At 42.4% G+C, this 26,080-nt stretch overlaps 2 protein-coding genes across 2 annotated transcripts; both read right to left on the bottom strand.

Moving 5' to 3' along the window:
• Positions 1 to 2,053: 2,053 nt before the first annotated feature.
• Positions 2,054 to 9,504, bottom strand: c1h16orf87 (chromosome 1 C16orf87 homolog). Its single transcript, XM_041044162.1, has 4 exons — positions 9,240 to 9,504; positions 6,151 to 6,247; positions 5,385 to 5,564; positions 2,054 to 3,738 (listed from the first exon to the last, which is right to left on the bottom strand). The coding sequence occupies exons 1-4, from the start codon at positions 9,303 to 9,305 to the stop codon at positions 3,620 to 3,622; spliced, it is 462 nt and encodes a 153-aa protein (XP_040900096.1). The 5' UTR covers positions 9,306 to 9,504; the 3' UTR covers positions 2,054 to 3,619.
• A 1,946-nt stretch (positions 9,505 to 11,450) lies between these two features.
• On the bottom strand, positions 11,451 to 25,688 carry vps35 (VPS35 retromer complex component). The gene is made up of 17 exons (XM_041035529.1): positions 25,568 to 25,688; positions 24,360 to 24,458; positions 23,508 to 23,604; positions 21,440 to 21,563; positions 20,630 to 20,812; positions 19,471 to 19,690; positions 18,785 to 18,868; positions 17,840 to 17,949; positions 17,491 to 17,587; positions 16,156 to 16,304; positions 15,774 to 15,981; positions 15,163 to 15,318; positions 14,675 to 14,797; positions 14,401 to 14,580; positions 13,725 to 13,964; positions 13,504 to 13,647; positions 11,451 to 13,184 (listed from the first exon to the last, which is right to left on the bottom strand). The coding sequence occupies exons 1-17, from the start codon at positions 25,568 to 25,570 to the stop codon at positions 13,005 to 13,007; spliced, it is 2,397 nt and encodes a 798-aa protein (XP_040891463.1). The 5' UTR covers positions 25,571 to 25,688; the 3' UTR covers positions 11,451 to 13,004.
• Positions 25,689 to 26,080: the final 392 nt, after the last annotated feature.

Below are 26,080 nucleotides of genomic sequence, written 5' to 3'. Positions count from 1 at the left end.
CTTCACCGATAGAGAGGTTTGTTTTTGTCACATCTGGTTACCTTCACATGCTGTGCAAACAAATGTGCCACTACTGTGTGTTCTGGCTGCTTAAATGATGCGTGAGCTGAGAAGCCGCTGTAACAATCCCGTTAACAGAACAGAGTTCATTTGGATTATCCAGAGAAAGGACTTTGAAGATTTGCTTAAACGTCCTGAGATTTGTGATAGAGTTCAGCTCACATCCTTTGAACGGACTCAGCTCTAAATGGTTTGCCTGGATCCAAATTAAATCTGCATTTAACACATCACCAAAGTGTGGAAAAGCACAGAATATCTGGGCGTGTTGAACCCTGAAGTAGTAGAAATTATATTTTCATCAGTCTTGCAAACATTAGACAAAAAATGAATACAGCCGATGCAACACACAAATAAAAACACCATAAAAGCAAAAGTAAAAGCACCTTAGGTGGCAGAGGACATTAAATACTGAAAGCAGTTCTAGAAAGATGAGTAACTTGATGCAGTCAAGGATGTGTGAGGGGAGGCTGTTCCAGAGGGAAGAAAGTCCTGACACCCAAAAACCGGCACTTAGTCCCAGCTGGTAGGGACAAGAGGTTGGTATCAGATGAATGGAGGCTGCAGGAAGGAGTGTGTCAGTGGAGAAGACAGGAGAGGGCCTGGTTATGGAAGACTTTGTGTCCAGTGAGAGGGAGTTAGACCGTGATCACTATGGGACAGAGAGACTGTAAAAGCTCTGGAGAACAGAGGTGAAGTGGTCACAGGAGAGGAAGAAAGTGAGTATGGGAGGGAGTTTGTTGAGGGATCTGGAATTGTGAGCAGCACTGAGGATTTTTCTAAAATTCATAAAACAAATAAAATACCGCCCCCTTGTGGCTGCATGCAATATTCCCATAAAAACCCACTATAGTTAAATACTTAGGTATCCAAACGCAGATGACAGTGGGACAAAGGGATATGGTCTGTGATGCTCCTGTTAAACGAAAGAAAGTTATTAAATTATTCAAAGAGTTCTACGCAGAATATAACCTCTTCACATCATGAGGAGTCTTTTAATATCTTCAATACTACCCCTCAGTCAGTGAGGGACATCATGTCTGGGGAATGGACACAGATTTCACACTAACAAATTGACTCAGAAATCCTCTGTTGACACGTTCGGCCCTTTCAGTCAAACAGAAATGCAATAGCTCAGTTTCAATAATATTACACTTCCTATTTCACCAAAAGCTAAAGAAGTTTACTTTAAGTCTTTTACAGGAATAACGTCCCTGAGGCAGAGATTTAGACTGGACCCTAACTGCTGCATTTTATGGTGATTATGGTAAATGGATAAATGTTCCTGGGGAGGAGATTCTCTTTAACACTCAACTTTTATTCAGCTCTGTCTGCTGTCTATAAATCTGCACATTTAATGTTACAACGCCACAAAGTCTGCAAACTGTTAAATTCATATTGTTTATGAACTTTAAAAACCATACATTACACTGGCGATGTGACCAAATTATTATGGGTAAATGTCACATGACGTCTCCCTCAGTTGGTTACCTGTGACACTATCCAATCTCTCTCTCACACACACACACACACACACAGTTTACTCTGCTGTCATAGTGAGAAGATGCATTGATGCTCCTTCGTGTGGACACCTTGTGTGAAATCTAACCAGCTCGTTGTAGCAGCATTTAATAAAACATGAACTTTGACCGTGAATCACCTGTGATTTCCTTCCACCATCAGACAGAGCAGGTGCAGTAATCAGGTGCGGTAACCAGGTGCGGTAACCAGGTGCGGTAATCAAATGCGGTAACCAGGTGCGGTAATCAGGTGCGGTAACCAGGTGCGGTAACCAGGTGCGGTAACCAGGTGCAGTAATGTGCAGAAGCTGTCACATCCCCTGAGGTAACAGTAGCTCTGACCACTAACCTGCTGCAGCCTGCTCTCCAGGACTCCAGCCCCGGTAACGATGCGTCCTCTGACAAGACTCCACCACGTCACACTCTCAGCGAACCGGTCAATACCCAGATCACGCCTCATTCCAATCGACCTCCATTTTATTTCAAGAAAACTTTATTGATCACATTATCTGTAAATTAGTGTGTATTCACCGTGAAGTGTTCAGAGAAAGAAAGTTACAGTTGTGGCTTACATGTTACATATATAACAACGAAAAAAAAACATATTAAATAATAACCTGTGATACATTCTGAGACTAAATGTTGAAGTATGTCCTGCTGCAGAGGCTTCACACCACTGACAAGAATTTCTTTTTTGTCACTGCTGATGAAACTGTGGGAGGTGAAGCTACGTCTTTAATCGTTCTCTCAGTGTCTAAAAACGTTTAACCGCAGCTCTTTTGAAATGAAAGGCTATAAATGTGTAAATGTGAGTTACTCTTCCAACCCTTACGGAGGCGAGTGACAGACTTACACACTGGTTCAGTGTGTGTTTGTTGGCCCAGTCTGTGTGCTGGTACTGGGCATCTGTTTGACACTTCTTTTCCTGTCTGGGTAGCAGAGTACCAGTCTCCATGACTGTAGTGTTCACGTCAGGCTCCTTCCTTATTAGCTGCGAGTTTAAAATCCAAACTGCATCCACAGGTTGCTTTAACTGAAGCTAGGGCTGTTTTCTCACTTTCTCCTCCTCTGCAGCATCACTGTTCCCATCCCTGCTGAAACTAAAACCTGCTTTGTGCAACACAATGTTCTATAACTAATCCAGATTTACAGGAATCATTGGTGATCTCTCTTAAGAAATATACCCTTTGGCCACTGAACAATATGTAAACTACAGACCTGTAAATCATTTTAGATAAACTTTATCCATGGCTGTGTCTGAGGTGAGCCAGGTTAGGATCAGCAGTTACAACCGCAGACAGAATGGCAGTTAAAATTCTTGCTGTTTTTCCAGCACTAAAAGCTCATTTGCTCACATGTTTGATTCAACATATGCATTTTCTGTTTAATGGTAAAACTGAGAACCTTTCTGGATTGACAGTCCAGATACTCGTTGAGAGTGTTTGATAACAGACCCTTAGTTTAACTGGTTTGATAACTGATCCACTGGTAACAAGTGGGATGTGATGATTTTGAAAAAATGGTCTAAAGAAAGGCGTTTGAGCCCAGACTGTCTGCCCTATTTAGGGTGTATGGTGTCTTTATATCTTATATATATTGTGATATAATCGCATAATACAGGGATATACGGCATTTTGCTATGGCCCATCAAAGAGAACGTCGATTAACCAACAGTAACATATCCACTACCTCAGCAGTGCCTCACAATCCCCGGACACCGCCTTGAGTTTGCTGCAGCTTTTTGTTACTTTGTTTCCTCCACGTTCCAAACAAGGTGAAATTCATCTGAAATAAGCTCATGTGACCTGCTCTATCAGCAGATCTACTAAATACATGGTGTGTACTGTACATACCGGTGATTGATGTCTATATGTTTTTAATCCCTTTAAGAAAATTCACTGTCTTCATGGCCATCATCCAAGTGAAGCTCATCCAGGTCAAAGTTTAGCTCCAGCCAGTGATGCCCTCTTTGGTCATCCTCTGTGATAGCTGTCCTGTGATAGGTCCTCTGTGCTGGGTCTCTCAGTCATTCAGGCTTTCATCTATAAGATGAGTTTCTGACCCAGGATCTTGCGGTTAATCTCAGCCAAGGCCACAGAAAACACAAAGGCCTTCTCATCAGAAAGACTGGCATAGATATCCACCTCCTTCTCTTGTTTCTCTGTGAACACAACAAAACACAATTAATCACAGAAAATCCATTTCTGGCCATACTGTGTTTAACTGTGGTCATGTCGATAAAGCTAAAATGAATTTGACAAAACGGTCCAGTGCTGCAAAGAGTCACTATGTGTTGAGTGCAACTGTACTGTGTACACAAGAGTCAGCCACTGAAGAACACATGACAGAGTGCTTCAGTTCTGCTGTAACAGACACCACGTGTTAATGAAGTGTGGGCGACAGGAAGAGATAAATAGCTGCGTTCCTGAAGTACGTCACAACAAGATGAAACACTAAATCATCTACTCTTCAGGTCTGGACAGGGAGACGTTGTCTATTCCACCTGAGTACTGACTGAATATCATGAACAAAGAATGCAAGCAACAGCCCATGTGATGATCAGGTCTTAGCAATGGCAGAGGATATAACTCCAAAGGAGAAGGGCAGAAAGTATGAAGAGAGCCAGTGTGAGGGTGAAACACTGACATTCACAGAAAAAAAAAAATCATTCAGACGAAAAGCACCCAGCTCCTCATTAAACCACATAAACGATTCAGTCATGCTTCAGCTGACAAACCACAGAGGCTGCTTATTAGTTCAGACAATAAAGATACAGAATGTAACACCATCCTGCTGAAAGTGGCCTGTGAGTGTGAAACCAAACCAAACCCTGCTGCTGGCCTACTACTGACATGTCAGTATACTGAGGCTGCAGCTGCACATCTGCATGAACTTGAACCAGATGTGTTGTATATTTGTATAACTGACAAATTTTAACAGTCCACCACAGAAACTGTGACAAATGGGAAAATGTTCGACAACAATGAAGACACAAGTATGGCAGAAATTTCAACACAGCCCCGTTTACCTGCACAACTAGGTCACACAGGTGAGAAATATGAAAGGGGACACAAAGAGCTTTACAAGGAAGTGGACTGTCCACAGTGGAAAGGACCAGGGGTCAGATGGATGGATGAAGGATGTGAAGGTACAACAACCAGGCATACATGGGTTCCCAGCCATGAACTGGTATTTATAAATGTGTGGAGACATAGTGCACACATGCTGCATTCTTCAAACCAGGCATACACACAGTTTTTTAAAACCAGCTGCGGGTGACATGATAAAGCAGAGATCAAAGATAAAGTGAGAAACGTGATCATATAGTGAAACATTATTTCCTTTTTGTTTTATCTACACAGCAAACTAAAATTTCACAGGAGCATTGATCAGCTTCACTGTTTATGAGTCTTGTATCATTCTTCTCATTTACATTTGAGCCATTATTTCCTCATCAAACTTTAACAAAGTGCTTTGTAAAAAGCCTGTTTCAGTGTGAGTGCTATAAATGAATCATTGATAATCCCTCTGACGTTCAGACGTTACTGCGATGATTGTTTATAGATACATGATAAGTCAATGAAAGATGCTTTAACACAGTTCCTGGCTCCCAGTTCCATCCAATCCTACCGGCCTGGACAAAATGTATAAGTGCATATAATCAATAGCAATATGACATGATTAATAAAGCTACTTTTGCTAACTAGCATCAGAAACATTTACTGTTCTAGACCAGATAATCAAACACTGAAGCTGTGCCCAGATCCAGACCTGTAATATCCAACTGTACATGTTTTCTTATTTTACCTCTCTCCTCTTCCTGTTTCTTGAGCCCCACTGATTTTGGTCTACCTCGTCCCCTCCGGATAGGATCTGACTGGCTGTTGGCCCGGGACCTTCTCCTGTTCTCCATGTCACCGGTTAAAGGAGAGTCGATCCTCTCTCTGCGAATTCGCTCTGTCCTCCTCCGCTTAAAGTCCAGCTTATCTACAGAGGAAAACGTGGATAGTTGAAAACATATCATCATAATTTCTGTGTTAGACTGGTTCCTGGCTGACACCTCTGATTTGTTCCGTGATTCCAGTGAGTTGACCCTAGTTAGAAAAGTCCTGTGTCAGAGCCAGAACAATGGTGACAAATGTGGATGAGATACAGCTGTTCACCTCGCTGTGAGCTGAGTTACAAAATGAAAAAGTCTGAAATCAATATATTTCTTTGATCAGTGTAAAAACTATCTGCTCTAAGTACAATCAGTACAACAGTTTGAAGTTTTTTAAATAATTATTCCTCAATCACATCACATCTCTAACCACCTTTCTGTCTCTCTACCTATCTACATATGTAGAAATACATGTACATGTACACACACAGACACACATTTAGATACATACATAGGGTAAGGGTTGGGGTGTGAGGCATTTAGTCTGGTTAAGGTTAGGGAACGCTTTATGTCAATCAGTTCAGCAGCACGACAACAACACTCAGACTATGCAGAAGAACTGTTTTTTATACAATTAATATCACTCAGCTCCAAACTTATTTCTTCATTAGCTTGGTCCAAGCTGAACCTTACCTGCTATGGCTGGAGAGCGCTCGTTTAACTTGGCATTTAGGAGCTTTCTGCTAATAAACACATAACCACACGGGCAGGACTTGCAGGCCACTGGAATCTAGAGAGAAACAAACAGGAAACATAAAGAAAATTTAATTACTGTTCAGCCTTGCCACGCGGGGAGGGAGGGGGGGGGGGAGTGGAAATGTTAGACACATGGATGTCACAACAGAGCAGCTCAGAGAATCAGCACATATAAAAAAAAAAACTGGTGTTCCAAATGTCCAAATGAGACAGAAAGTCCACTGATTTACTGCATCTAATCACTTGATCCATAAATCTGAATGTCCAGAAACTTTCACCATATTACAAAACATGCTGATGTATTTAAATATTATTAATTATATCATGTTCTATGTGATCCAGAGTGTAAGACAAGTTGATTCCAGAGGTGTGTTCCTGGTGTCTGTTTTCCATGATCTCACTATCATGATGAAATGAATTATGATTGTATTTGTTTATAAGCCTCTGAGTACGCTCCAATCCATTTTACTACGATCTTCCCAAACCTGTTTCAGGTGGGATTAGACCAGTCCAGACTTGCTTTATGTTACTACTAGATGATGATGTCAGAAATAAGGTTTGAAAAGTTTGAAATTGCAAAATATTAAATGTGCAATGATCTGAGGAACTAAGATTCATATTTTCCCGACACATGGAACAAGATCACATCGTCTAGTCTGCAATAAACCAAACCATCACAGGCTGTAACCCGCAAACTCCCTCAATCCAACAAAAACAGGCTTTTTTTTAGCTCCAAAGTTGTGTTTCGGTTGCCAGACCCTGCTCCATGCTGCAGTGGCTCTGCATTAAACAGTCAGAGCTTTTCCTGAACCAGCCTGATATCAATGTCTTCTCTGGCAAGTGACTTGAACAGTGGTGAACTTCCAGCATTAGTCCCTCTGTGTACCAATGATTACAATCATATTAAATGTGGATTTATGGGAAATATGATTTTAATTTGATCTCAGTGATTGGTCTCACAAAATGCAACTCAGCTAACATAACAGACTTGTTTGAGTTAGGCAATCTAAATCAAACAAGTTTCAAGTCTCTGCAAAATGATTTTCATGGCTTCTAGGAAATGAAGCAGCTGCTGCTGCTGGGACGTAGGAAAACAGCTCCTGAGTATTTCAGATGTCTCTGACACAGAAGTGATTCACACTTATTTCTTTTGCAACAGCTAGATGAGGCATTCTGTTCCAACCTGAGCCACTTCCTGTGAAGTCTTTATTAATCTTCCTCAAATTCCTCATTTTCAAGGCCACATGAAATTTACACACTGGTCTTCTTTCCAGAGCCGAGTGCTAATTGTACATTTCAACACACAGTGGTCCTGATGAATACTGTGAACTTTAAAGAACAGGCCCAACAAAAAACACTGACATTAGAAAATGGCACAGGTAAAATACAATGTTATTCCCTCCTCAAAACCTGGCACCTAAATTACCCACAATGCAACTGAGTCTGGGTTGGAGATTTAAGTGTGTTAGGGTCGGGTTATGCTTGAACCGAACTGGTTCATTTAACATGCTGTCCAACCGCATCAAAATGTCTTTGATATTCAGTGTGCTCAGACAGCACTGATAGCACATACAACACATCTGCCCCATTGCCGGTAGCGGCTAATATAGCCTCAAGCTGCTAGCCTGAAGCAGAGATGAGGAGCGGGCCACAAAGTTGTGGCAAGCTCCCGTCTTCCTAACTCCACCTGACCCCAGGTCATTTCTATTTTGATGTGTGATTTGACAGATTACTTTCTCTCTCTCCCTTTTGCTCGGTGTGCACAGCTGACAGTAATCTTCCCTTCTCCACCTCTGCCACTCCCGACTGCAGCCAGCATGCAGTTGAATATTACCATGTGAGATCTGTAGCTTTACAGCAGTTAGTGGTTAATAATTATGATGGGCTTATGTTACATTGATGTCAGTTAGTAAAAATAGTGAGAAAACCTTTTAAAGAACATTTTTCACCTGTTTTTAGTTTAAGTTCAGGTTAAATGTTTTATTTGAACTTTTGTTTAAGTTAGAGAAGTTTAGGGTCTGATTAGTGAACCTTTGTTTGTTTGTTGTTTTGGGAAGTGCTTCAGTAAACTACTACTGTGAACATGAAGTCAAAAGCTGGCCTTTCCTAGGAATGGGAAGAATGGGGCAGTCACACTGCATGTTGTCTAGGTTGTCCCTAAACTGGGCACAAAGCAACAACCCCAGATTCTTTCCATTCTCAGACGTGTAGTCTTCAGCCTGCACAGGCATTGCCTTAAGCAACATCACCTGATGCAACTTCAGATACGGTGCATCTCCCTGTGGAGCCACCACAAGCTTGATTCAACTTTTTTTTTTCACATGTGCAGTCACAGCAAGAGCCCTGCAAACAGACTTTGATGTGTAAAAACGAAATTCCCCTTTAAATGAGAAACTGCTGCAGCATTAACTGCAAACCCCCCAAAATATAGCTCAGTGGCACTGTGCGGTGTTTTCTGGTGTGCTATTCAGGACATATCAGGACAGCATCAGCTGTAGGTGTACTGTAATTCACCTTAGGTTTAAAAATCCCCATAAACAGTGGTTCTGTCACAGTATAAGCCTTAGGAAAACAGTGGATCATACAAAATTCCATCCAGAAAATTATAAATTTAATGACGATTTTGTTTATGGCGAAGTTCACATGCTGTAAAACAACTACAATAATAAAACAAGTTATGAAATGTAGTCAAATATAATTTGGATAATATATGCACTGAATGCAACACTGTGACAAAACGTTAGCTGCCTAAACAGGTTTATAAAACAAACCCACATTTCAGAGACCAGACAGAAAACCAGCAGCTACCCAGCTCAGCCTCTGAGGGGGTCTGATGATACCGTGGTCCACACAGCCTGAGCCCTGGGGGCTGCCCCTGAACCCCATTTCCGTCTTAAGAGCTCCCAACTGCCCCGTGTGTGCTGCCGTGACTGTTCAACCCCCAATAAACACCGACAAAACTACGGAAAGCACATAACGTACGCAACTTGTGACAACGCTCAAATTTAAACAATGTATTTTCTCACCTGTTGGTCGCATTCAGGACAAGATTTAGTAGCCATTTTGACTTTCTTTGTTTTATTTGCCGACATAGTCCGTTTCCTCCAGCGACACGCCGATACTTCAACGCTAACTACAACTTCTCTCTGCAATTCATGGACGGCAGCTGATTCCCTCCGACTTCTGCTAACATGCAGGGTGTGTGCAAGAAACGCAAACCTATGTCGCTGGATGACAACAAGCCTTTAAGGAGCACATAACCAACATACTACAGTATACTAATAATGCTAAAGCTGCGAGCATGCGCACGGAGAGCCTTTCTGGTGGCGGGTTGCATTCAAGATCCTTGGAAAAAATGGTAATTACAGCACTGTGGTTTTCCTCAGTCCTTTTAGGTCCAAGTACCAAGTGGACATTATTATTATTATTATTATTATTATTGTTATTATTATTATTACACTGCTGCAAAGGCGAAATTTTAAGGGAAAGCATTAATAGTCTGCAAATATTTTGATATTACTACAGTTTTTATTATAGTAAAAGTAAATGCAATCAGGGTCATAAATCTAACCATACAGTCCACATTCAAATACTTCACATCCATTTTCCTTGAACAGGGCTACATCCTTCCTCAAATTTGAGGAATATGAAAACCCCACATGTCGATCTAGCCTGCAGAGACAAACATGGTGTCCACGGCTGCTCTGGGACATTTACTAGCCACGTGACTTCTCAGCAAACAATTTTTCGACTCTGTGAACGTCCCCATAAGATGATTCAGCAAAGTTTTCTTAATGCTCCCGGAGCTCCTTAAAGGTTGCAAAATAAAAATTGTACCTGTAAAAACAAAACAAAAAAAAAATAAAGGTAACCTTCAGAGAACCATTAAGGTCCTTGAAGGTGTCCTGTTGGCTGGGTTCCTCCTTTGATGGTACTGTTTCACTTTTAGGGAACTGTATCTGTGTTTATAACTAAACAATATTACTGACAAATATGAATCACAACTAAAATGACAGTACACGTCATGTGTACATACAGTATGTGTTTGTGTTGTTTATACAAACTCTGATGAAATATTTTTAAAGAACTTAGTGAAGAGTGAAGAAATGAGGTTACAGATGTGTCGGTGTCCGTCTCATCCTGCTATTTAATAATCTGATGCTGCATATTTCTGCTGTTTACCTCTCGATTGTCACAAAAACTTGTTCACATTCACAAACCACAGAGCACTGTTTTGCCATCTAATGAGGCTTTTAATGTTTCACTGGTAACAACAAGCGACCCCCCCAGGCTGTCTGAGTCCAAGCTTCCTATGTTTCTCTGTTGACCCCAACCCTTTTCTCTTAGTACCTGAGCGGAGATTGCTGCAGTCATGTTGTCGGGTGGATTAGAGAAGCGAGAGCCAGTCAGAGGGACATGAATTCAGTTCCTCTGCTTTGTCATGTGACATTTGTCATTGTTGCACAACCTGTTAAAATATTTAAACACAGATTAGAACATGAAGCCTAGAACAAACCAGAAGCTGCACTCTCAGATCACAATGAGACATTTCACCACAAAGAACAGTGATTCTGTCTTTTTGTTTTTCCACAATAACAACTCTCACTCTGTATCTGTAGCTGTATTAATATATCTTCCTCCCCCCTTTTTGTTTGGCTTTCAGTGTTACAGAGTCTGCATTTAAATCATCTGTCAAATACCGGCATATTCACTGTGGTGTGTGGTGTGTGTACAGTAAATAACATCAGTGAATGGAAATAAGAACTTCTTTTATGTTTTAATGTATTTAGTTTATTACCTCATCGTATTTATAGTCTTGTACAACACATTTTCTTCTGATAGAATCCATTATCATTGTATATGAATGTGTAAACAGCTCACTGCATCCACATTATGTCAGAACTGAAATATGCTTTTATATATGATATGATCACCAAGCTTCTAACTCACTGATCATCAAGATGGTTTATTGTTACAGAGATTAAAGAGATGATGGGAAACAAGTTTGGAACAAGTCAGACAAAAGTGTACCAGAGAGAAAAAGAAGTATTTTTTATAATATTCACAGACCAGTCTGGACTTTTTGGAATCTCACTGTTAGTGTGCAAAGTGTTGTGTCACGATAATGCAAGATACACATGAGGAGTAAGATATAAGAACATAAGACCAGAATATATGACAGTCACTCAACATATTAATAATGATAAGATTTTTATTATATTCATATGCTGTGTGTAAAATTAACAAAATGCAAATATTTATTGTTAATTTCAGTTTTATTTCAGTAAATGACGATGATAATTGCTATTTAATCTGCTTTTTTTTTTCTTTATCCGATTTACAAGTGGGTTCAAACAGATTCAAAAAGGGAGAGAATTTGGTGAAACCGCCTTCAACAAATCAACAAGAGCTAAAAAAAAAAAGAAAAAAGAGAGGGAGAGATCAGCAGACACACATCAGATGCTGCAGCAAATAATTCCAAAGTCTTACACACAAACCTGTACATCATTACGTACTCAGTATGGCAACTTGTCAGGCATACAATCCTGAGGAATCGCTGCACACCGCACCCTACACCCCCCCCTCCTCGCCACACGCTCATCTGAAAGGACAGTGTCACCAAGCAACAGGGTTTCATTAATGAACAAAATTTGGACAAAAAGTCAGACATTGTAGTTGGTGGCATGTAGAGCAAATTGACATTGACACCAGGCCTTATGGTACAAGCACACTAAAGCATGCAAACACATGCTGCAGTTCAGAACGTGTCAATCCACCTCATACATATGACATGGAGTGCACAGAGATGGAGAGACAATCCCATGTTATTAAAAAGAAGCGCTGCTGAAGTGGGAGAGGATGGGATCATATGAAAAATATGCACGTTTTCCCACATACACATGACTGGACTCGTGAGGTTGTCATTTTCTTTGCAGCCCACGAGAGATGGCGTAAGAACCGAGGGACATGCAACGCTCGCACAATTATTAACTGAAGCTCCCACAGTCAAAGTCCGACAAGATGAAAAGATGCTCTGTTCTAAAAAGATTCACCAGTTTTTTTTTTAATGGGAACAACATGGTTTGTGTTGTTTTGGGGGGTCAGTGGGTCTGTGGGGCCAAAGTTTGTGTGGTCTTCAGCTCGGTTGGTCCCAACCTGTTTACAAAGCCACAAAGCCAAATCCTAAACAACAGCAGAGTTATTGATTATTCAGGTTTGGAAACTAGCTCATGTTTTTCACAGCTGTGACACCACTACTATGTTCTGTAGCCTTTATACACTCAGCTAATATATCCACTTCTCAGTATGGAAAGATGCGAACAGGTGAGGGGTCGATGGCTCAGTGTATACACCTATCACAGCTAGTTAGTCTACTATCGACGATAAAGTGATGCAGGTTAAAGGTCAAGTATGGATTCATAAAGGAATGATGCCTAAGACTTGCCACAAGTGCAAATTGAAGCTAAGTACACTGTTGCTGACACACGTTTCTTAAAATGTAACATCTCCAACCTGTTGCAGAAAACAGTTCTGCTGTTGAGGGACAGTGAGGAGGAAATGATGCAGAAAAAACGAATTATAATAATAATAATAATAATAATAATAATAATAATAATAATAATAATAATAATGATGATTTTAAAAATGAAGGACTGAGTTCTTTTAGCATTTCTTGATGTTTATTTTTATTCCTCGCCTTTGTGTGTCCTTGTGAGTGTGTGTAGTTTCATATTCATAATATAGTGAAACATCTAGGGATGGACTTCACATCCTTCCGACCTGCAGTAGTTTTAAAGGACCAGGCCCTCATAGGCAGGGCCCTCAGACTCAGGGGATTCCCTCTGCAGGCGAAGATGCTCCAGTGTATTGTGGAAGTGTTTGTTGATCTGCTCCGTTTCCTCACTCGCCTCCAGGTTGGGAAGATCTTCCCTGATCTTTTGGATCAGCTGGTTTAATACCTGGACAGTCACCTGGACGGGTGGAGGATAAGGGACAGTATCAGAGCTCCTGTTTACGGTCTCATATTGACATAACTTTAATACACTGTATTCACATAATATAGATGCAACTGACTGATGAAACCCAGTCCTGTGCACACAGGCCAAGACATCAGCTCTCTCTCCTGGAGAAATCTGTGGACACCAACTACAGAAACCAGGTCTGTCCTCTACGTGACGTGTCAGATGCGACACAGTAACCTGGCTGCTTAAGAACAAACTGACAGTTGCTCACAGCACAGCTCGGACCACATGTGTTAACCATGTAGAAATTAGACGTGTGGAGTCCTACCGCATCGTTTTCCCTCTCGTAGAAGCAGACGTATCTGTTGAGGATTTCAATGAAAAGCTGGACTTGCAGTGACGGGTCCATGCACTGGTTGGCAATCTTCAGGGCTTTCTTTAGACACTCCATCACCCGCTTACCATCGCGGATCTAAAGAGGAAATGGCACCCATTAGCAGAGGAAACACATTTAAGAGCACCAAAAACGTGTCTGCGGCTCCAACTCACCTCTTCACCATTTTTGTCAGTGCTGCGACCCGACCAGAAGAGATGGGCGCAGATACTGACAGCTCGGCACTGGTCAGGCTTCTTCAGCAGCTTGGAGGCAGCCAGCGCACACTGAGTCCTCAGCGGCTCGTGGTTTTCCTCACTGAAACAACGCATCCGCTCAAAGGTACCAATGATCAGTGTGATGGCTGCCAACTGGGCTTTGGAGTCACTTATCTCATCCTCATACAGAGAAAAGGCCTGGTGAGGGGGGTGTATGGAGAAGAAATGGGAAAGGTGGGGTTGGTGGTTAAGGAAGGAGAGAAGGATACAAATGAGGGAAAAATATAAATGCAAGAAATCAATATGGCTGTATCAGTTATCGGTTAGTCACCCTACTTTCAGAATTACTACACTCGAGTTGCTCAGTGTTACTTTTCTGTGAAACACCACAAATTGATCTTCACTGTAAAAAGCCCCCACAGAATGTTTCAGTTGAAGGCCTGAGAGTAAGTGTTAGCAAATCCACTGAAACACTTTGTACCTTACTTTATTTTCTATGACCAATTACACTTTCACACTTGTACTTAGGTTTATTTTGGTCTGCAATGGACAAGAGCTGCTTTCACTACATAGCTTGTATAGATTCAATCTGAGCCTGAAGGCTCAGGATATTCAAAGAACAGTTTCATTTTACCTGTGACATGAACTCATACGCTACAGTCTCATGGTTCTCGAAGCCAATCTCGCCGGCAGCCAGTGCCCCCTGCAGGAAGAGCCGAAGAGGCAGCTCAGCAAGCTCAGCCTTGATAAGTGCACTGATGGTCTGATGGGCGAAGGAAAAGATCTTCTGACACTTCTTTTCCCACTTGTCATCCTGTGGGGAGAAAAATGTGAGATAATTTGATAACAGGACGGATAGAACTACAAATACAGCATGTGAGGTGTAATGGAGAGTGATGTTTGCTCACCAATGAGGAGTTTTCCTTGTATCTGAAGGCCAGCTGGTAGGCAGCGAACACCAGAGGAGGGAGTGTGTAGCGAATCCTTTGGTTTCCACCCGCTCCAAAGTGTTTTCGGGCTGTGTTCAGAATCTGACCACAAATCACAGGGTTAACTTCAACGCACAACAGAGACGACAACAACAAAGATACTGTGGCTGCCACAAACTCTGGGATGAGAAAGTTACTCAACTATAAAAAATGTGACAGTTTTAAATCTGTCATCATTTCACCAAAGCATGCTGGTAAATTTCATACAAGGTAGCCACTGTTTTCCATTCATTTCCATACAATATGTAAATCAGTTCATGGTGTAACTCATCACAGCAGCGTTACCAAACTAGTCAGCAGTAATATAAAGTACAGCAGTGGTAGTGTGGAATGTGTTACTTCTTGTACATTGAGATAAATGTGAAAAATCACTGTCATGATCCTTTAATGTTGAGGAAAAGACCCACAAGGTACTGTTGATCTGGATCTTCAGAGTGGAGCAGATGGATGAAACGACCCACAAGGCTCTGCTCCTCGGCAAAGTCCTCAGGGTCTGGATCATCCGCTGGCTGGTCTGGCTGGTCCTGAATCAGCGTGGATACCAAATTCAAGATGGCGTCCACCTAGAAAAACCAGAGAGGGAGTGAGGAGATTTGATGTGATATACTTTTCTAAAGAGATGGCCACACTCAGGGATTAACCTTAGTTAACACTAGGTAATGCTGCTCTGTTGTATCTGTGGGACACAGTTATCTATGTGGAGACTACTGTTAACCCCTTGTGTTTGAAGAGTATAGCCTACCCATGTTATTGTCTGCATAAAGCAGTTTCTCCAAAGCTCTTGGGCAGACACAGGACAGAGGAGGGGCTGTTTGCTCAGCTTGATTTTTTGATAACATTAGATCCAGACGCCGTATGACTAAAACCCTTCATCTGGTCAAAGCTTACAGTCATGAGGTTATAATGAGTGAAGGTGACATGACGTGAAACAGTGAGAAAGTATTCAGCTGAAAATGCTGTAATGCCCAGCCATCCAGCTGACACATCCTTGTGCTCGGGTGGAAATTTGAAATCTGACCTGTTCCTGTGCCACAATGGTGGTGTTGTAGTCCAGTGTGTTGCTCAGCACATAGCAGCTCATGCTCTTGCGCGACTCATAGTCAAAGTACTCGAACAGTGGTGGGAAGTGCTTGAGCTGCAGCACCGTCAGGATGTTGTTGTAGGTGTCCACCGGGATCTTCAACAGTCGGGTAAGTTCCTTCGACACTGCGCTGCTGGTCGCGATGCTACAAGAGGGGAAAGAAAAGGTCAGAGTGCGACACTGACGTTCTAACTCACAACTACTAACTAAACAAAGACTGAAATTATATCTTGTCTCTAACTGCTGGACTCATTCCCTTCAACCCTCCTGTAAGATTTCATGATATTGCAGGCATCCCATATATAGTATGAGGACTTACTGTTCCAAGTTGAGCTTGTTGAATATTTCCACAGTGCTCTCCAGGACCTTATCTACATAGTCCACACGTTCAGGGTAACATTTCATGGCCAAATTAATGAGAGAGACCTGGAGAGAGACCACGTCCTCTGATGGCATGTCCTGGCGAGACTGAAGGAAGCGGAAACATACAATGAAAACATCAGTATGGTCAGTACAATATAAACTTTAACCTGAAGTCACCTGAGCTTGTGAGGGACAGCAATATAAACACAAACAGGTGACAAATTAAAGGAGAAACCCACCACAGTGTAAACTGATGCCCTGATTTCAAGTAGACTAAGTTGGTTAGAGTGAGGCAGAGCTAAGTGGGATAGTGATGCTGTACAGAACAAAGACTGGCTGGATAGAGCACAGCATCTTCAGGACAGTATAAGAGAAATCATCTCAGAAGAAAAACTGTGTGAGTGGATAATCAGACCAAAGGAGTGACTGGTTTGCAGCTTGTATAACACATTGCACAGCCATGGAACAGCTGGGATGGAATAACCCAAGAAGGTCTAATGGACAGAGACTGTTCAGACAAGAGCTCAGAGTGAAGGAGAGTGTATCTGCAGCATCATTGACCATTAGTGAGGCGAATGTGCTGGGGCGTGGCAGGACAGACATGACCAGTGATCAAAGTGTTGAGAAGAGAGCGGGCACAGAGGATAAGGAGATTGTGTCACACAGACCATCAGCATGTGGACTTTAGGAGGTTCAGGGAGGGACACAGAGAGCTGAATGAAGCATGGACCATAAATAACAACAGGCAAGGTGGGAATTGTGGTCTTGCTCAGTGGCAGACTCATAGGTCTACAGATGACTGAGGTCTTAACATGGCTGACACTACTCATAGCTGATAACTTCATCAAAAGTGAATTGCAAACAGATGAGTCTACATTAGCAACACAATGACAACAACAACAGTGGGCATGACTGAGTCAGCCTCCTGAAACCCACACTTGTGTAGGAAACATGCAGCAAAAACCAGAGATGATAACAATAAACCAACAGCAAGCAGCAGACACTGAAGTCTGTAGCAGTGGAACCAGAAAAGCATGTTGTTCAAATCTCCAGGCCCTGCAGGGCTTCTCCTCAGCTTGGAGAGCAGGGTGGAAGGATGTGACTGAATACATTTCATGCATGAGCCAAATAAGAAGTGTCAGTGTTACCAGGTCCAATCTATTCTGATTGTTGCCTATTAAATCATGTCATATAAAGATCACTTGTCCTCACCCTGGCCTTAAACAGCATTTCGAGTGTGTATTAACAAATGAAATGTTCTTACAGACCAGGCAAACCTAATGTAACCTACCTGGATGACAGTGGCCACTTGTTGAGAGAAGATGTCGAACAGTTTGATCTCAGCTGGAATACCAGGGCCATCTTCTCGATGAGCAAACAGAGCAAGTCTGAAAAACAAAACGGAAATTCACAGATTGACAGAGTGTAAGTGCATTTTCACGGCTAAGGTCAGAAACACAGATCATAAAGGCAGTCATGTTCATTCTTCATTAAAAAGCAAGTAAGGTTAATTTTGTTTTCTAAAAACCTGCATGTGCAGATAATAACATTGCTAATACAATAAACTGTCAAACCAAAAACCTATTTACAGAGTTTCTATTTTCATGAGCTTTGCGGATTTACAGTGAATCACACTGTACCTGTCAATGAGGGCGATGATGATGTTCTTGACATTGACGTGTTGATGAAGCTCAGCACAGGAACGCAGGAAAGGGTTCAGGGTCTGAAGGTGGAACTCATCTGGGAAAACCTTACAAGACAAGGTCATTTTAGTCCCGGGGTGTGGTGCTGTGCTTATACTTTATATTATCTATTTATCTGTGAAGCAAACATGAAGGTTGAAAATTCAACCAAAGAACTGGCCTTGTTAAATTCACAGTCTAACCCTCTTTACAGTGACTGCACAAACTAACTAAAAGGTGAGGTCATGTGACTCGACAGCAACCACAACCTTTGAGCCAGAACCCAAACCTGACCCTAGAATCTTAGTTTGAAAGTTTAAAAAACAAGTCTCTGCCTCCATGTTCCCTTCCTCTCACTGTCTGTGCTGTGGAGGTACAACTGACACTACCTGTAAACGGATTCAGTGCAACTCTGCAGGATCATCTACTCTTCTGCTGTAGTCTTCAGCCTGTCTGTGATTATTAATAACCATTTACATCCTGCAGACACACACAGAGGTTGCACGTTTACTCAGCACGCGTGGGATTCATTCATATGAGAGAGCTGTCACTGTGGCTGTCTGCTGTCTGCAGTGTGGTACTATACACTTCACCAGCCAACCAGAGAATTACATTTAATCACTGCCAAATTAAAGTCTGATTTTCACATCCTCCTTCTGTTCATACCCACAGGTGCGTTCTTTCTAATTCTTTCTTCCTTCTTCTCTTTCATTCTTTCGTCAGTATCAATAAATCTGGGATCACTGGCATTCAAGTGTAGATAGTAGAAACAGTGAATTCTATTATAAAACTACCAAGGAAACTGCATTTAATGTGGACTGATGGCATCCATGTCAAGGCCAATAACAGATCGGTTCAATAATTTCAGCAGTGGCACCCACATGGACTGAATCTATGACCTACCTGAATGATGCACTCCATCAGATACTCCTGAGCCAACGAGTCTCTGCAGTTCACAACCTGCTCCAGCACTCCAGGAAGAACGATCTGTGGAGAGAAACAAACAAAGAGGGAAAACTCTCTTTTAGCAGACAGACGTCAAATCACCTCAACTAAATTATTGTACATTATGTTAAATACAACACATATGACACTGAGGAAAGAAAAGCACCAACTCCCCAGAGTCAGCTAAAACAAATATGACGTAGGCCGACAGAAGATTACATGATGATTACAGCTATTCCAGTAGATGCTGGGGAGAGTTTCTGCCAAGGACCCCAGTCCTGGAGGAAACATTCTGATGTGCTTCCTCACAGATTTGTTTTTCCAACAGCAGCAGACTCACTGAAGTGAAAACCTCCACCTGCAGACTCTGATTAGCTGAAGCTAATTTACATTCACGATACAAACTGGCTACAGGTGCAGGGTTATGTATCGTGCATGTATCATAGCTCATGAGCTGCTTTGAGCAGCAAACTGACTTGAGCTCAGGCTGCTACAGTGCAGACCTGTCAGCAGGGCTGGGAACCTCTCAGCAACCCCAGATTAGAGTTCGATCCCCTGTGCTGCAGTTCACATTTCATTGTTTTCACCATCCAAATTCAAACTGGACACTCATGGTTGATTACACGAGAAACACGAGCACACACCTGTTTGTACTTGTCCACATTGACGCCCTCCAGCTGGCTGAGGCGAACCAGGTTGGTTCCCACCAGGATCCTAAGTTCTTGTCGTTCCTTTTCTCTCTTCTCTTTGTCTCGGCTGTGACCCTGATGCTGCATTCGGACCCATAACTTGTTCATTTCAGCAAAGTTCAGCAGGACAAAGTCGATGGAGTCATTGATGTCACCAGTCATCTCCTCTGATCCCCTGTGGAGGGAAAAGTACACGTTTAGAACAAAGACGTGTAAAAATAAGCGTGTCAGAGTAAGACTGAACTAAAAACGACACACTGTGACATTCACATGAACGTGAAGCTCTATATCAATCTTACATCCCAGCTGTGTCAAGTACACAGCTGGGATCAGGACTTGGTCAGCTTAGCTTAGCACTTAGACTGGGAGCAGAGGAAAAGCTGGCTCCACCCTTTGTGAAAAAAAGCATCTGTCACACACCAACTGGGGTTCTTTAGGGACAAAGACACCTTCAGCCTGTCCCCATTGGCAAGGTTCCTCCTTCTTCTTCTTCTTCTTCCACAGGGAACCACAAAAAGCTTAGATAGTCTCCTCAGCAGCTGTGGGCAGCTTTTGTAGATCTTTGTAGGTTGTGTCCAGTGGACCTGGTGCAGGAGCAGCCTGGAGGAGCCTGACACATCAAATGGAGTGTGGGGAACTATGGGCTTCCTCTACATTGTCCTCCACTGCCCCTTCCAGACAAATCAGTCTCCCACTCTTAGGTTTTCCCAGGAGATCAGCCGTGAACTTGAAGGGGTTGCCACAGAAGGCCTTTGTCCTTTGCAGCTGCTTTTCTCTTGGTTTTTACAGACAGTCTCTGCTTTGTAAAGCTGAAGCAGGCCTCTATGCTCCCTGGCACTACGTTATTTCAGGGCTGCTTCTTCTCTGTCGTCTCTTTTCCACCAATTTCTTTTGCATCTCCTGTGCTTTCCTCCATTCTGCAGTTTGTCTCTGTCTTCTGCTGGGCTCTGCCAGTCTCTCTCTGTCTTCACCTTCTTGACCACATCTCCTCAAAGAGTTAATGGGTTGAGCCCACCTACCCTCTGCTGTTGGAGGACAGGAGGTTGCAGGACAGCACGCTACAGGAAAGAAGAGTGGATGAAAGACACAGAGAGAAAAAGCTTGACTTGCTTACTCTGACTGCTCTCCATCATCTGGCAGTATGTTGCGAGTGCACTGCAACAGGTAGTTTCTGAGGAAGAGGCCCCTGAGCGGGTGCTGGACACCCCGACACATCTCGACCAGGTCCTTCAGAATGTCCTTACGAGACTGGGGGAAGGAGCGAACGTACACCACACCCACCGTGATTAACAGATAGCTGGGGAGAGAAGGGCAAAGCAAAGAGTCTTGATCTGGTCAGATGTTCATATTTGCCAATATTTTTTCTGTATAAACCCCAAGTAAACATGTGAATGAAGACTGATGTGTGTTTATAAGAGGCATAAACAGCAGCAGTTAGTTAGGAGATGCAGTAGTTTATAAAACCTGGTACAGACAGAGCACTATTTTTTTTATTTGCAACATGTCTGGTGAAAGGTGTTTACTAGCTTCTGGTTTTACTGATACTATAGGTACACACTATATTTTTATTAACCGGTTTTAATGTCAGGAATATTATCTATTTCAATTCAGGTTTGTTTGTAGGGAAATATTATTGAGTTTATATCGAGTCATTTTGCTGTTGTAACTCTAGAGGAAACATTTTTGGTATATTAAAAAGGAGAATAAGTTATTTTCTGATTTATCTGTTTATATTTTAATGTGTTCTTAGCGTCACAGTCTAGTGTGAAGTGTGAAGTCAGCACTTAGTCCTCATAATCACTGCTTCATGTCACAACACAAACAGCAATATCTGTCAGTATTTAAAGGCTTTTACAACGTGAAAGGAATTTAAAATAAAAAGCTATTTCATGTTTGATGGAAGTTGAGTTAAGGTGATACTCACAGTCTGGGGATGATGTTCCCTGCATACTGGACCAGCTCATAGAGATCTGCCACCTTGCGTCCTTTGGCAAACTCATCCGTCAGATAAACCTCCAGGTAGTGGAGTTCATCAGAGATGGCCATGTCTGATCAGACAGTTAAGGACCAGAGCAAACCCACCACGAATCATCCACGTCGCAATAAATGCTTGAAGGCACAACAGCTTCAGCTTCAGTCTACACAGGCCACACAAGTTTGCTGGCAGCACTTAGAGCCCAACACACACTCGTGTAATTACATTTGTAAAAGTGAAAACTGTGCTTACTGGCTTCAGCTTAAAACACTCAGTTCATTACTCCAAAAATGTCAGGACAGAAATGTATAACTCTGGTTAGATACAAAGACAGACATATTAAATTAGAATGTCACTCAGTCGAGCTCATACGTCCACCAAGGTGAAAAATGACCTGTCTCACAATGTTAAGAAAAGTGATAAAAAAAAAATCCTGGATCTGCCCCTTTAACTGGATCAGCACCAAAATGTAATGGGTCCTTCTCTGGCCCAGACCCTGTCCCTGGTGTAAATCAGTTCAGTACTTTTTGAGTAATCCTGCTGACAAATCAAAAAACAAACCAACCAACAGACACAAATGGAAACACAGCCTCCTTGGTGGACTGTGAGTGTTGTGCTGTGCATCTACTCTACACACTCTGCTCAGACTGGACTGTAGCCATTGTACCACACACAAGGGAGTTTTTCGTGTCTCATCGTGCAGTTTGTTTCCCAGGTTCAGAGCCACCTTTTCACTGTACAAGTTGATGAAACCGCTCTAATAAAGAAATGGCACAGATGCTGACAATACTGATCAGCATTCTGCATCCGCACTGGCAGCCAGTAGTAAACAACTCCACGCTTCTGTTTCTGCAGACCTTAAAACGAGCTCTGCATTGCATCAGAGGACATCTGCATAACGTGGAGCCTTTCTGTTTTCACCTGTAGTGCCACTGTAGCTCAGTGAGTGACACCAGGCTGAAACACCTGGTGTCACTCACAATGAACAGCAGGCTATTCCAGCCTTTGATTCCCTATGTGAATAGCCTGGTATCAGGCTAGGAAAGGAAAGAATCACATCGCCTCAAATAAGTTCATCCAGGGCCACCTTCTGGAGCTGAGCATGGGTGGGGAGGTCACAGTCGAGCGTCTGGTGGGTGGGCCTGCACCAGTTGGGCTCAGTCTGAAAGATCAGCGTCAGTCATGAGAATTCGGTACATTGCCATCTGGATGGCGAGGACATGCAGAGGCTCTGGTGTGTCTGACTAGTGTTTACAATAACTAGTTTTTGTGGACATGGACTGTTGTGTCTCTAATGGGAAGGATATGTAAACTAGAACCAGACAACTGAGATGCACTGACTAAAGATGGATTCAATCTGACTCGCAGCAGTGGCTCTGGAGCCACACTTGATGTGGAACCTGAACAGGATTTGCACCTTCTTTTAGTAGAACCTTGATTATTTTCCCAGAGCAGGCCCCACACAGGGACTGAACGCTTCTGCTGGGGGACTCATATGGTGCTCACATAGCCAACAGCACAGAAATGTGGAGTGAGAAACTGCCTGTCTGACCTGATCCACAGTGATGCTTTGTTACTGCACTTCTGTGCTATTCGTGGATGTCTATAATGAACACCATTTATTCTTTCTTTTTTTTAATGTAACCTACATAAGCATAAGCTGCTTTTCCTCTGAGGCTGAGCAAGGCTGTCTGTTATTTTTGGTGTAGTCTGATGAGGAGCTGTGTCACCAAGTCGGCTGAAAACCCTGCTGAAGTTGCTTATGTAGCCTTTTCTCTTGTTAGTCTCCCTGTACTTTAGACTTTACAGAGAGGAAAGAAGCATCAAGATGACTGATAGTTTATTGATTGTTTTCTTGGTGTTATGGTGCTAGAATCTAAGCTGTCTACAGAAAGGCCTGCACTAGTTATTAGACCATAAAACATGTCTAAACACTGTTTGACACACATCATGACATATCTTTGTATCCGTCTTATTGCAGTTTCCAATGTGCTTAAGCCACAACTGCAAAGGATACAGAGCTCGTAGTAGCTCTTTGGGGAAAGCATGGAGGTCCTCAGCTCACCCAGCATGTTAGAGGCATGCTTCAGAGCATCCATCAGCTTGTTCTTGTCCTGCAGACCACACGTATAGACATATATACAACAAGTTACACACCACACCACATATATAACAAGTTACACACCAGCTTAAATGCAACCTCTTTTCTCTGAGCCTGCAATTGAAAGCTGAACATTTTGAAAATGTTGGTATGAATGACAGCAGCAATGATGGACAGTGCCTCCCATGTAAATAATTTATTTTGACAGCCCACACACACACACACACAGGAGAGTCTTAGTAAACAAAACTGTTCCACCATGATCCTCCAGAACAGCTTCAATGCTCTTTATCATAGATAACCAACAGTAAGAACAAATGCTACCACTCAAATTTATCATGGTCATCAGAATCAATATCTGCTTTGTTTCACTTCACTGAGGAATTTGAGTCGTTATTTTATCAAGGAGAAAATCTGAGATGTGGGCAATGAATCAGTGATCTGGAACCAGGCTATAAAATAAACTAACAGAAGAGCTGGGACCACAACTGGCTGGCTCAGCCTATTATACATGTTCAATGGGCTGATTGACCTGAACATAGATTTGCAGGGTGAAGACAATAATTCCCCTTTAACATATGATGCAGAATCTGTTTTACTAAAGAAAAACTGAAAATGTGCACAGGAGATGCAAATAGTTTCCCTTCAGCAAAAGGGTCCTCAAGCCCTTGGTCAGCTCATCTTAATAAACATACAGGGCTGAGGACCAATGATTTAAACAAACATCACAACCACAATGACAGTTGCAACAAACTGAAGTCAGCCTACCAGGCATCGCTTCATCTGGAAAGACTGGACCTTGACAGCCTGAACAGCTTCATCTAGAAGCTTCTCCTGCTCATCCTGGGGAGACTGCTGTGTGGTCGGCTGAAACAGGAGGATGGAAACACAACTTATTTGAATCTTTGTTTGATGTACAAGTAATGATTTAAGTAATTCTGCAGAATAAATCAAGAACATTTCACAGTGATGCAACGCTGTTTAAGGCTTTGAAGTGGAAATTGCTGTTGACGTTTGCTCCACTGGACAAAACTACAAATAAACACTACAGAGTCAGGACTTTATCAACATCACATTATATCGTTCTTTTAATGGAGAAATAAAAATAACTTCAGATTGTCCTTGATTCAAGCATACTGAGCTTAACAGGATGAAAACCTGCAATAAAGAATGCAATAAACCTGCAATAAAGAATAAAAATTTTATGTCTTTATTTATGTGTAATCCCCGTTATCGCATCCACAGCCTTCATGTTCTGGGACTGTCAGTGGACCGTGGTCTGTGTGAGACATGAACAGAGCCCACACCAACCAAACTAATGTCCCTGAACTCGGCTGCTCCGTTAGAGTTTCCACTGGAGCGCGATGAACCCAGAGGTAACTACTCCCATGTCTGCTGTTAGCGCAGGCAGGTCTGCGCGAAGTATGTTCGTGCATATGAACGATAAACGTACGAAATACCAACGTTTTCTGGGCTTTTATGGGGTTGTGCACGGCACTGCCGCTAACCAGCACACGAAAGCCCTACTTGTTTATGCTGAAACGAGTTCAGGCCACAACATTTAGCGACAGAAAAATATGACACAGCAAAGCGGAAGAGTGCGCTAAACAACAGCTAGCGGTAGCTTTCTCACTGTCACCTGCTTCGTCCAGGAAATCTGAGAGGTTATGCTCACTGGCTCACCTGAACCACCACATCATATGCAATATGACATGATAAATGCCTTATAGAGGTGAATACAATAAACGTTTCAGTAAAACACTTATCTACACCCTTGCAGTCAGTTGGTAGCTTGTTAGCATCGCTAGCCGCTGTCAGACGTTAGGCCATAGTAGCGCTCAAAATACAAGACTAATTTTAGATAAGCGTAACACACTTCAGATCAGTTGCTCCACTGACCGACACCGAACACAGGCGGGTATCTGAAGACAACATGTGACTGCACAAAATAACATTGTATTTGGAAAACTGCTTACCATGATTATTAGATGTGTATCAGATCAGTCGGAGAGGCTGGCCTGTCATGTGACTCACATTAATGGTGCCTTCACGGCCCTGGTCTCAGCCACCACCACATCAGAGGACAGGCGTGGCCAGGGATCCACCAGCTGCAGGATATGAGTGATCTGGCAGCTTACTCTCCTTTACTGAACTATCAGGTTCACACAGTTCAAAAGGCAGTGCCACAACATGAGCAGCACAACAGACTGCAACACATGACCACGAATGACCAACAAATTATCAGAAATGAAACCGAGGTTTTTACAGTTTGTGTTAAAAGTGCAGTTACATTAATGGTTGTAATGCATGTTTTATTTCTATACAATGACTTCTGAGAGGTTTTTACTGCAGTTGGCATTTATGTTGTTGATTTACTGCCACCCTCAATTTTTATTCTCCCTCAGTGTCCATTCATTCATTTCGAATCTGTCTTTCCAGGCCATTCATCCTTAAAATATTAAATAACTATTTCCTCCCTTGAACACTGT

Source organism: Toxotes jaculatrix, chromosome 1 (assembly GCF_017976425.1).
Source record: "Toxotes jaculatrix isolate fToxJac2 chromosome 1, fToxJac2.pri, whole genome shotgun sequence".
Classification (NCBI taxonomy): domain Eukaryota; kingdom Metazoa; phylum Chordata; class Actinopteri; family Toxotidae; genus Toxotes; species Toxotes jaculatrix.
Note: the sequence above shows the minus strand (reverse complement) of the source record. Positions and strands in the feature narration are given on the sequence as shown.